Source organism: Meles meles, chromosome 13 (genome assembly GCF_922984935.1).
Source record: "Meles meles chromosome 13, mMelMel3.1 paternal haplotype, whole genome shotgun sequence".
Lineage (NCBI taxonomy): Eukaryota > Metazoa > Chordata > Mammalia > Carnivora > Mustelidae > Meles > Meles meles.
This window is the reverse complement of record NC_060078.1, coordinates 55707790-55721238: the sequence shown is the minus strand read 5'-3', so window position 1 is coordinate 55721238 and position 13449 is coordinate 55707790. Positions and strand designations below refer to the sequence as shown.

At 38.5% G+C, this 13449-nt stretch overlaps 1 protein-coding gene across 1 annotated transcript in view; it reads right to left on the bottom strand.

The window, feature by feature from the left end:
- The window catches only part of CC2D2B (coiled-coil and C2 domain containing 2B), a 98092-nt gene that overhangs the window by 45317 nt on the left and 39326 nt on the right, over positions 1-13449 (bottom strand). The window contains exons 16-18 of the mRNA XM_046026600.1: positions 12371-12518; positions 6848-6986; positions 5311-5514 (exon numbers count right to left, since the gene is read on the bottom strand). Of these exons, the coding sequence (XP_045882556.1) occupies positions 5311-5514; positions 6848-6986; positions 12371-12518 (491 nt within the window). The remainder of the gene's footprint in view (positions 1-5310; positions 5515-6847; positions 6987-12370; positions 12519-13449) is intronic.

Below are 13449 nucleotides of genomic sequence, written 5' to 3'. Positions count from 1 at the left end.
ACTTCCTATCAGTTTTACATTTACTCAAATTTCTTTTTTACGTCATTCAAAATGTTTTATCATTTCCTCCATTAAGTCCTTGCTAGCTAGTTGCCCCACATTCCAAATTTGATTGTTTCCTTGTGGTGCCATTTAACTTGTTTCTCTATTCCTCATCTTCTTGTAAACAAATTAACCTGAAGTCTTAATTTGATTCAGATTACACATCCGTGGCAAGGATATTTCATACGTAATGTTGTATATTTCATGCTGTATCATATAAGGGGCAATAATGTCTGGATGTCTTTTATAAGTGTATTAGTTTTCTCTTCCCGCTATAACAAATCATCACAAATTAAGTTGCTTCAAACAACACAAATTTAGTATCTGACAGTTCTTTAGGTGAGAAGTTCTGATTGTGTCAGCTGGTTTCTCTGTGCCGGGTTTTGCAAGGCTGATGTCAAATTGTAGGCCTGCTAGGTTCTTATCAGGAAGGTCTGGGAAAGATCTTTTTCCAAGCTCACTGACATTGTGAGCAGAATCCAGTATCCTGCCGCTGTGTGACTGAGGTCTCCTTCCCTTGCCACCATCAGGTAGAGCCTGCTCTTAGCTCCAGGCACCTCTCACCAGGCTTTGCAGGTGGTCCTCTAAGTCTCAGAGTCAGCAACTACATGTTGAATCCTTCTCATGACAAATCTGATTTCTCTTGCTGCAGCTTTTGCTCCCAGTTGGAAAAATTTCTCTACTTTTAAAGACTCACTGTAATTAGATTAGATCCCACCCAGATAATCCAGGTTAATGTCCCTATTTTAAACAATGTAACAGAATGTATTCACAGGTTCCATGGATTAGGGAGTGAACATCTTTAGGGGGGCCATTATTCTGCCTACCACTATTAATAAGATTAAGCTGGATCACTGAGTCAGGATGGTGACAGCTAGGTATCTCCATTGTAGAAGTACAGTGTTCCTTTTGCAATTAAAAAGTTGTCATTTAAAATATGGATATTATATTCAACAAATTTACCAGTTGTGACAGTTTGCTGTAGTTTCTCTTATGTTTTCCATGTAGACAAATACATTTTCTGCATGTAACAAACAAGGGCTGTTTGTCTTTTCTAATTTTCTTCTTTCTCTCTTAAAGCATTGGGTCGTATTGATAGAGATGATAGTGGGCCTCCTTATGTTGTTCAGACTAATGGGAAAACTGATGTCTATCCACTAAGTATAATGTTTGCATAAAAGCCTATGAGGAAACAGATTTCTGATCATGAGCCACACAATTAATAGGGTATTGAATCACAGTCAGGGGCAGGGGTGGGGGTGGCGGTATAAGGAACAGGTTTTCCAGAATGCTGAAAAACTAGAGACAGACAGTTTGTTCAGGGACACCTGGGTACTGGCTCTATTTCTTTCTTTCCTTTTTTTTTTTTTTTAAGATTTTATTTATTTATTTGACAGAGAGAGATCACAAGTAGGCAGAGAGGCAGGCAGAGAGAGAGGAAGGGGAGCAGGATCCCCACGGAGCAGAGAGCCCGATGGGGGCTCGATGCGGGGTTCGATGCCGGGCTCAATCCCAGGACACTGGGTTCATTACCTGAGCCAATGGCAGAGGCTTTAACCCACTGAGCCACCCAGGTGCCCTCTATTTCTTTTCTTGAAGGATAATATGGCCTTAGTGACCAAGACCAGGAGCACAATGTTTGTAAACATTCCCTTAAATGGAAGTGCATTTACCACGCAAGTGTTAATTCTCCTAGAGTAGTTAGGTAAACCTTGACTATTGTGTACAAGGGTTTTTTGTTTATTTGATTTTTTGTTGTTGTTTTGTTTAAATTTGTTTTGTTAACTCTGGCAAAACCCCACTTTGTGTGGACATGTCACAAGAAGCTTACTCTCCATTAGGATAGCAAAGTTCAGGAAAAACCAGCAACAAAATTTGTTGCAGCTCTCTCGTCCTGTGTTCTGCTCTGCTTTCTATATGTTTCTGCAATACTGGCTAATTACATCTGAGACTCAATGTAATCATCCAGTGGGTATATAGGTGGTCCCTTCTTGTCTCTCCTCCCACCCTCTCAATTCCACGATTTAGAAGAAGCACTTCTTTCAATGCAGTTCACATTATCAGAAAAAAACAAAAATGTTTTAACATTCTTAATCAGTTTAAAGAAGTTCTCTTCTAAGGAAACAATTAACAAAACTAAAAGGCAACCTAAGAAATGGGACAAAATATTTGTAAATGACCTATCCAGTAAAGGGTTAGTACCCAAAATATATAAAGAACTTAACAAATACAACACCGTGCCCTGCAAAATCCAATTAAAAAATGGGCAGAAGACATGAACATCTTTCTCCAAAGAAGACATACAGATGGCCAACAGACACATGAAAAAGATGCTCATCATCACTTCCATCAGGGAAATGCAAATCACAACTACAATGAGATAGCACCTCACACCTGTCAGAATGGCTAACACCAACAACACAAGAAACAACAGGTGTTGGCAAGAATGTGGAGAGAGGGAACTCTCTTGCACTGTTGGTGGGAATGCAAACTGGTGCAGCCAGTGTGGAAAGGAGGACCCTCAAAAAGTTAAAAATAGGAATACCCTACAATCCAGCAATTGCACTACTGGGTATTTACCCAAAGAATTAAAAAACACTAATTCAAAAGGATACATGCACCCCTATGCATTATTTACAATAGCCAAGATACAGAAGCAGCCCAAGTACCCATCAGTCAAAGAATGGATAAGTATGGGGTATATGTACACAATGAAATATTATTCAGCCATAAAAAGAATGAATCTTTCCATTTGCAACAAGATGGATGGAGCTAGAGAGTATTATGCTAAATGAAATAAGTCAGTCAGAGAAAGACAAATAGCACATGATTTCACTCATATGTGGAATTTAAGAAACAAAATAAGCAAAGGGGAAAATGGGAGAGAGAAACCAAGAAACAGACTTTTTTAAAAAAAATTTTTAATTTAATTCTTATTTTTTTATAAACATATAATGTATTTTTATCCCCAGGGGTACAGGTCTGTGAATCGTCAGGTTTACACACTTCACAGCACTCACCATAGCACATACCCTCCCCAATGTCCATAAGTCCCCTCCCCCTCTCCCAATCCCCCTCCCCCCAGCAACCCTCAGTTTGTTTTGTGAAATTAAGAGTCACTTATGGTTTGTCTCCCTCCCAATCCCATTTTGTTTCATTTATTCTTCTCCTATCCCCTTAACCCCCCATGTTGCATCTCCATGTCCTCATATCAGAGAGATCATATGATAGTTCTCTTTCTCTGATTGACTTATTTCACTAAGCATGATACCCTCTAGTTCCATCCGCATCATCGCAAATGGCAAGATTTCATTTCTTTTGATGGCTGCATAGTATTCCATTGTGTATATATACCACATCTTTTTTATCCATTCATCTGTTGATGGACATCTAGGTTCTTTCCATAGTTTGGCTATTGTAGACATTGCTGCTATAAACATTCGGGTGCACGTGCCCCTTCGGATACACTACCTTTGTATCTTTAGGGTAAATACCCAGTAGTGCAATTGCTGGGTCATAGGGTAGTTCTATTTTCAACACTTTGAGGGAATCTCCATGCTGAAGAAACAGACTCTTAACTATAGATAACAACTTGATGGTTACCAGAGAAGGGGGTGGGGGAGGGTGGGTGAAATGGGTGATAGATGAACAGTGCACTTGTCATGAGCACTGGGTATTGCATGGAACTGCTCAATCACTATATTGTACATCTGAAACTAATATAACACTGCATGTTAGCTAACGGAATTAAAATAAAAACTAAAAAAGAAAGAATTCCCTTTTAATTCTAATATACTAAGAGCTTTCATCATGAATGAGCACTGATTTTATTAAATGCCTTCTGGGCATTTATTAAGAGAAGCATGTTTTTCCTTCCTTAATCCTGTTAGCATGGTAAATTATATTAATAGATTCCCAAATTAAATTAGCTTTGTTATGTGAAAACAAACCCTCTTGGATTATAAAGTGTAATTATATATTTATATACAATACATTGCTTATCAATTTGCTGAAATTTTATTAGTAATTTTACAACTATGCTCATGAGTAAAATGATCCAAAATGATCATTTCCTGCCCTCCTTGCTCAATTTTGGTATGAGAGTTATATCAGACTCAGAAAATGAGTAGGATTACTTTCCCTTCTTTTCTGTTCTCTGAATAGTTCACATAAGATAAGGAAAGCTCCGGGGCACCTGGGTGGCTCAGTGGGTTAAGCCTCTGCCTTCAGCTTGGGTCGTGGTCTTGGGGTCCCAGGATTGAGCCCCACATCAGGCTCTTTGCTTGGTGGGGGAGTCTGTTCCCTGCCCCCCACCCGCCTGCCTCTCTGCCTACTTGTGATCTCTGTCAAATAAATAAATAAAATCTTAAAAAAAAAAAAAGATAAGGAAAGCTCCTAGTTTCAAGAGCAAAAACAGTTCCTCTTTTATGAGGTTATATTCCCAATTATCCTGAGCCTTGTGCTCTGCCTGTCACAGTTTATGAACTGTAGAAGTAAACCCAATCACTGAGAGAAGCAGCAGGAGGAAACTGAGTAACTTTCTACCTATTCTAAGCTATTCTAAGGCCTTCCCACTATAGTTTGCTAACTGAAGTTCCTAAGGTCTCAGAACAGGAGATTGACCATAATTAAACCTGAAGCCAAATACCAATTAGTCAGTTTGTGATTACATATATTTCTACTCACTCTTGTTTGTGAAAGTCATGAATTATCTGCAAATCCAATCATTATATGATGATAATAGTTAAATGTACTGACTGGTGGTGCTAAGATATTGTCATTGAAAAAATCATTAATTTGCATTTCCCCTTTTACCTCTGAGCCACACCAAAGAGAGTCTCCAGACAGTCCATTTGGTTCAGAATATGAATGTCCTTGAGTCCTTGAGTTACTCATTTTAAATGTAATGAGTCCTGTATAGTTTTGTTTGTGTATCCTCTAAGTTAAGGTATACAAGCTAAAGGATGGCTGTATGGCAACAACAAAAACACACACATGCTATTTTTTAAAACAACTTCTATTTAATATTAAGTGGCTTATTGCAATTTACTTTCAGTCCAGAATAAAATAAGACAAATATCAAAAAGTTTATCCATGTTTTTCTTAGAGATAATAACAAAATTTAAATAAGTCTATTATAATCTATTTTTAAAATAGGTTTTTAATATAAACTTACTAGTTAAAAAAAAGAAAAAGTTAACATAGATTTAAAGCAGCAAAATATTAATTTATCATACAATAAGCAATATTCAAATAGAAATCACATACCTGGAAGACTAAATCTGGAATATCTTTGTCATAAAGGGGTATTTGCTGCAGAAGGAAAATGTCTAACTGACCGGCATTTCTAAGCTGCAATAGCTGGAAACGTTTACTCTTTTTCATTTCTTCTTCAGAAACAAAGTTAAATTCATCTTGCAACTGTTCCAGACGAAAATATTTTGGAATGTCTTGTCCTTTATGTTTCATGTACTATAAAACATAAATAATAGAGTCTTTACTTAAAATATTAATTTTTTAAAATTTGAGAATCATTTCAAAACACTTTTTTCCCTTCAACTTCTAGATGTTAGAGTTGCCATATATGAAGGAAATGGAGCAATGACTCTATACAGAGATAGAATCTGGAAAAAAAAAAAAAAAAAGAAAAAACAGAATCCAACCTCCATGGCTTGTCAACCTTTTCCTTGTCATGACTGAAATGAAAAATGAGAATATTTATATTGCACACTGGCTTAAAAGATGAGACCTATTGCCATAAATGCTGAGAAAGGATCAATATTTCTGTATACCTGTAATCAACAGAGCACCTTAGCTGGGAAGCTCTGATCTAAGGAAGCTTAACTGCAATAATCTATGCATTGTTTTACTCAATAAATGCAAATGTGCGGACATGGTCCATGCAGGGAAGAGTGCTAGCTAGCTATCAAAGATTTATTTGCTGTAGTTTTACAAGGAAAGATAAAACACAGAATGAAAAACTACAGTAAAAGGCAGAATGATATCAGAGTCACAGAATTTATAAAGAGAAAGAAAAAGTTAACAGGAGGGAATGGAAAGAAGGGCCCACATCTAACTGAGGTTATCAGTGGAACCTTCATCAGACTTGCATGGTAGGTAAGATAGCCACCTAGGGTACCCTTCTAGGCAGAGGGAATGACATGAATAAACACATGAAGAATGCATGTTTGAGACATATAGAGCCGTTCAGGTGGTTATAAGAAAGAATAGAAGCAGTGAACAGTCTTTGAGGGTAGGAATGTGTCTATAGATCATCTTTATAGCCCTGGCATCTAGAATACCATGGGTACTCAGTAGTTGTACAAGAGATGCTTGCCTGAAGTTTAGCCTATAGGATGTACCACAGGCTGCTAAGCAATGGCAGTGTACCAACCATCAGGCCTAAGTAGCAATTATTTCAGTTGTTGAATTTTTTTTTTCAAGATTTTATTTATTTATTTGACAGAGAGAGATCACAAGTAGGCAGAGAGGCAGGCAGAGAGAGAGAGGGAAGCAGGCTCCCTGCTGAGCAGAAAGCTGGATGTGGGACTCAATCCCAGGACTCTGGAACCATGACCTGAGCGGAAGGCAGAGGCTTAACCCACTGAGACACCCAGATGCCCCTCAGTTGTTGAATTTCTAATTGTCTTCACAATACTGTAAAACTGGTTGAAAATCATATCTGTCCTCAGAGGTATCTTTATATGCCTCCTGGTGCCTAGAAAAATACACAGCAAACTATGAAATATAAGAGGGTAGAGCTTAGGAAATAGAATATATAGTATTGATACTTGCCATAACTTACCATAATAAATTCCATTAGATCAGAATATTCTGGATTATTTGGATCAATTTTTACTTCATTTGCCCACTCAAAAAGCTTCTGTGCATTAATGAGCCATGGAATTCCAGGAACCCCTCTTGCATCTACATTCCTTAGCACACTAACATAGAGAAAAATATCTTGTGAATATAAGCAAAATTGCAAATAGGTGAAATATTCTTCTTTTAATTCCTATTTCTGTCCTTATATTTGAACTGTTTTGATATCTTTGTCACAAGAGATCTCTAGGGCCTGAGATCTGATTTCTTATACCACCATGTAAGAAATATTCTTTTTCATAGGAAGAGTGCTAGCCCAGGCCACAAAGGCTGAGGCAAAGCTTACATGTTAATTAATAGAGAATAGGGAGAGAAACTTATCCAGTTACAGCCTTAAAATGGCTCAGTGGTTTAAGCTGCTGCCTTCGGCTCGGGTCATGATCTCGGGATCCTGGGATCGAGTCCCGCATCGGGCTCTCTGCTTGGCAGGGAGCCTGCTTCCTTCTCACTCTCTCTGCCTGCCTCTCTGCCTACTTGTGATTTCTCTCTGTCAAATAAATAAATAAAATCTTAAAAAAAAAAATTGTGATTGGCTTTCAATGTACTCCCATGATTTCTTCCTCAGGGAGAGTAATAAAGACCTCAGCACATCTCCCGCCTTTGCTACAATAATTCCTCCAGCCGCCCGTAGAGGTGTTCAGCTGTGGGCTATGCCAAAATCCCTTTGTCCCCTGTACTCCCTTCTCCACAACCAAATGCCAAGCAAGTAACACAATTCAGTAGCATTAAGTACACTCACAGTGTTGTACAATCACCGTCACTACCTATTTCCAGAATTTTTATCATTCCAAAGAGAAACTGTTAAACAACTCCCCATTCCTCTCTACTCCCAACTACTGGCTTTCTGTTTCTATGAATTAAGAAAAAATAAAAGGTAAAGTTATTAGGGAGGAAAGACAGACTGTCTACAAAACGCCAACATGGCAACTTTTAAATAAGAATGATAAATCCCAGAAGATTATGCAATCATAGCTTCAAAGTGTCAAGGGAAAATAAGTATCAACCTCAGATTTTATACCCAAAGTATTATTCAAGAATGAGGACAAAAATAAAGATATTTTTAGATACATAAAAACTAAACAGATTTGCTAGCCACAGAAACTGACTGAAAGAATTAGTAAAGGTGCAGATTTTCATCAAGAAAAGTACCTATAGAATGAAGGTGTGGAAGATAAAGAGGTGCAAACACAGAAAGTCAATTAACCATGTCAGAAAATTTCATTAACTAGAGAGCATAAGAAAAACTTCTATATTTTAAAAAATGTGTTAAGTGAAAACTCTGGACTATAATCACTGAGATTTGAGAAGTGTGCTCAATGTGATATTAAAGTATTCCAAGATCTTTTGGTTTACTGCTTCATCTCCAGCTCATTGATGAATGAGTAAGTGACTGAGTAAATCAGAGAGTACATGAATACTTTCATTCAGATCTCCCTGCTCCAAAGGAGAACTCCATGCTCTGACACCCACAAGTCAGCCTTGCCTTTTGGAGCACCCATCCCAGGTTCCTGGAACCTCTGTTCAGCACCAGCCCTTTAGTGCCCACAACCGTAGAGCAGAGTTGGAACCAACCACTGTGATCACAGATGTCCCAACTGTAAAGTTTTACTTCAAGTTAACTTCTTCTTCTACTTCTTTTTAAGATTTTATTTATTTATTTGACAGAGAGGGAAAGAGCACAAGCAGGGGGAGCAGCAGACAAAGGGAGAGGGAGAAGCAGGCTCCCGGCCAAGCAGAGAGCCTGATGTGAGACTCCATCTCAGTGATGAAGAACCAGAACGCTGGCTGAGGACAAAGCAAAAGCTGACACCCAGCAACCTTCCTCCGCTCCCACTCCAGGGTGGGACATAGGTGACATTCTTTAAGAACCTCCCAACTATCTTAATGTTAATACCTTGCTAAGAAGGGGGAAATGCCCCTGACAATGGCAAGGCCTCTGGTATCAGGTATCTTGTAGGTCCTCTTTAGCATATGAAAGTTCTATTGAAACCTCCCTTTTTCCTTATCTCCCCCAACTCCATCGTACAGAACCTGCCACCCCTCACAATCCTGGGGCAGCAGCTCTTTCTGCCAAGAGATCCTGTCCTGTGCTTTAATAAATCACCATTTTGCACCAAAGATGTCTCAATAATTCTTTCTTGGTCGTGGGCTCTGGACTTCATCACACTAAACCTCACCTACATCACCAGGACCCTGGGATCATGACCTGAGCCAAAGGCAGACACTCAACTTACTGAGCCAACCAAGCATCCCCAAGCTAACTTCTTTAGAGAGTGCTCTGGACTTTGAAACCTCTTGCAATTCACTGCCTCTAGAAATCTGTCATCTGTTCCAATCTTTAACAGAACCGCTTTTTATCTTTTGTAAACCTGAGTTCCCAAGAAAGTGGAACTGCTAACTGCAGCATCATAGAAGCCATGAGAGAAAAGACTTCAAGAAGCAAAATGATGAGGACAGGCCAGTGACTATGGCCAGAAGGTCACTGGTAGTGTTCAGGAATAAATGGGTTGACTTAGGGAAGGAATGTGTGAATGAAAAATGAAGGCCTTGTACACAGATCAGTAGACTACACAAATGAGGACTTGAACAGAAAAAACAGCCAAGACAGGTTTTCAGGGTTTAATCAAATACTTGGTTTTTTTCTTTGTTTTTAAAACAAAGAAGGCTTCTTGACTATAAAAGACTAACATCTTAGGGAAATGGAAGAGTTAAAGATAACGTAAGAAAAGGATATAAATATGTCATCAGGATCCTACAGGAGACAAAGGAAAGTTCCAAATTACCTATATACAAGTTAGCTTTAGAGTTAGAAGAATAAATATTTGACTCCAAAAAGAAAAAAAAAATAGTATAAGGAGGCAAAGATTGGGAATAGACCCAGTGGGGATTGATGCTAGGGAAAAACAAAGAAATACAAGCATATAATGGTTCAGAGTATTAAAATCTTATTCACTAACTCCAAAATGGATTACTTTTATTAACTGTCCACTTTTGTCTAAAATGCTATTTATTCAGGTCTCTAAGAAGATGACCTTGTTTCCTTAGCAAAACAAGGACATCATCAAGATTACGTTCCTGTCTACACAGCAATTTCCGTTTCCTTCTCTGATTTGAAGAGATTTCCTCTTCTCTAGAGCCAAGCTATCACTTATACTCTGGTTCAATATCTTCTCGACTCTGAAGGATCACATACTCTTTCTAATACATTCTGGCTCTTTTTCTATGGATTTCATCATTTATTCTAAGAAGAAAAAATTGTCCCAATTTTTAAGAAACTTATACTTTGATTCTATTGTCTGTCTTATTTTAAAGACTCTTTTCAAAACTTAAAACTTCAGTTTTAAAAATAAAAAAGGAGTAGGGAGAGGGTGGTGGGGTTATGGACATTGTTGGGGGGGTATGTGCTATGGTAAGTCCTGTTGTTGGGTCCATGGTCAAAGGAACGAGACTGATACAAAGCGAAGGTCAAGCAAAGCTTTATTTTGCGCCAAGCACTGAGAATCAAACCATCCGGTCAAGGTCGCCTCTTGCAGACAGGGCGACCCCTCCCTGCCTTGCCGACTAACTTTTATAGAGCAAAGGCCATGTGGTTGAGCCTGGCCACACACAGGTGGCCAATGAGATTGTAACACACAGAGAAAGCTGCACAGTCATGCTAGGTCACACACAGGTGGCCAACTGAATTACAATTCACCCCATAGTAGCTATTTGAACTAGCCTATCACCTTGGTCAGGATTGGCGCGCAAAAGGTGGGGCCCACACTCCTTGGTAGCTAGGGACACAGTATGCGTGCTTTACTGATTGGATGTCTCCACCTGGCCCTACTCATCCCAGCATTCAGGCTCTGTTACCTGACCTGACCCGCCCTTTATTTGGGCTCTGTTATCAGGGACTGGTCTACCATATTCTACTGGTTTCCTGGACTTGGTTTAAGTAAGGTCCCCTGGTGGGGGAGGCAGGGTCAGTTTAAGTTTTACTGCATAAACAACAAAATCACTGTTTAACGGGATGGAATTGCTCTGGCTAAATAGGCCCTTACACTGTGAAGTGTGTAAACCTGGCAATTCACAGACCTGTACCCCGGGGCTAATAATACATTATATGTTTATAAAAAAAATTTTTAAATTATAAAAAATAAAAATAAATAAAAATAAAAATAAAATAAAAAGGAAAATAATCCACATCCACAACCTCAGCCTTCTCAACATCAGTTGCTGAGTGCTACTGACACTTTGTTTTTCTCTAAAACTATTCCCAAGAAAATCATTTATGAACTCTTACTATGACTCTGGACATATGCCACTGACTTTCTACATAGTGTTCTCACTCTTATTTATAAAATAGTCTCAAATTTCAGTTGTGATTTCCTGTTTAATCCAAGTTATTTATAGCAATGTTTTAAATTTTTAAAAATTATTTAAAAAATACTTTTTTTAGAGCAGTTTCAGATTCAGAGCAAGACTAATCAGAAAGTGCACAGTTTCCTTATGTCCCCTCCCCCCTAAAACATGCAATCTCCTCTACTATCAATATCTTGTACCAGAATTATAATTTATTACATTTATTGCAATAACAGAGTTGCATTTGTTACAATCAATGATTGACACAGCATTTTATCACTGAAGGTCCATAGTTTACATTAGGCTTTACTCTTGGTGATGTACACTCTATGCGTTTTGACAAAATGTAATGACATTTATCTATAGTTATAGTATCATACAGACAGGAGTTTCATTGCCCTAAAAATCGTGTGTGCCCTGCCTATCCATCCTTGTTTCTTCCTAATGTCTGGCAACTACTGATGATTTACTGTTCCCATAGTTCTGACTTTTCCATAATGTCATATAGTTGGGTATAACAATGTTTTAAAAATATATATATGTGTTTAGATTGGGAGGAGGAAACATCTTTCTGTTATCATCATTTTGAAATGAGGGAATCTACTTCGCTTTTTATATTTACTGTTTTATTCAAACACAGCTCAATATATAAAGCAATATTACCTTTTTATAGATTTTTTTACTGTGTTAATTCTAGTAATCCTACTTGTGGTATGATCTAGGTATTAATCCCAATTTCTCTAAGAAGTCCTAGGGCATAGAATAAGATTTCTAGGATTTTTCTTCTAGCAAATTGATAATGCATAAATGGTTCTTTCATAGTCCAGAAAGGTTGGGATATACCAAGGATCCAGAGATAAAATCCTTGGGGGTCTTGTCCTCTGCCTGCAAGAGCTATGGAATGGCCTCTCCCATCATCCATATAACCATAAACCTAAGCATTAAAGAGATACATTCACTTACATATGAATCCAAATAAAAATAAATAGTCCAAATAAACTAGACTACTCTTGCCACTGCTAGGGTTTTCTCTTTTACAGACACAGGTTCTGTGTGATGCTTTGTTGAGGAATGGCATTATTTGTCAAGCATAAAAGTTTATTACCTGCAGTAAGCAGATTTTAATGACTGTGACATGGGTGTCAGAGGAATACCATTTTCGTCTAAAGCCCACGATAGAGAGTAGCTCAGTTTTCCTGATGTCAAAAGACAAATTTCTTCAATTCCATTTCCCTCAAGAAGAAAAGGCACATCTGTTTATAAAAAGTATTAAAACATGAATTTTTATTAAAGCATAGAGTGTGACACATTGTAGATCCCCCCTCCCCTCCCCCACCCCCGATTTACATGTGGAACCCCAGGCTGTTCTGTGGTGACATCAGGCTCTAATCTTAGAACCCTCCCTCATTTTCCACCAAAGGTACCCCAAGGCAGACTACTTCAAACAGACTACAAAACAGAGAGGAAAATATTGATCTGAAGACCTAGGGAAGAGCCCCTCTATTATCCTCTTCTTACTACTAGAAGCATCGTTAACCATTCTTTCTGGAAGTAGCTTCCAGCAGGAAAGGACAGCGGGCCACAGAACTAGAGGCCAGCTACTATACTACTCTGTCCCCTTTCCCTACAGTCCTGAGTCTTCCCCCCTCTACCCATTTTCTTTCTCATTCTCCAGAGAGCCTAACAATATTCCTTGAAACTTCTTCTGAGTTCCTGGTGCTCCCTAAATTTTTTGCCCTAAGTCTTTTCTTCTGGGTTCCCACAACCCTATTTTCTCACTTCAGCTGGACTCTAAGCAAACTACATTCCTTTCTTATTCCTGTCCTTCCCAGGCTTTTTTGCCTACTTATTTCCTTCTCTCTCCTCATCGCCTTTTCATTCTTCCTTTCCACTTGTTCATACACAAGAAGCTGTGAAACTCCTAGCTAGGAAGGTGAAAGAAGGCATGTGGGGGAGAGTGAGAGGAATGGTGGTATTCTCACAGACATGCTGACTTGTATTTCATTGCATGAGGAGTGAAATCAATTGAAAAACATGTGAACAGAAATATCCCTTCATCCTTCTCTCCTTTTCTCTTTTTCTCTCACTCCATCTCTACCTTCCTTCTCTATTCAGCTCAAGGATACATCAATAGGTCCCAGAGGATCTTTAGGCTTTGCTGAAGGAGAGGCAGAAGCAGAGCGG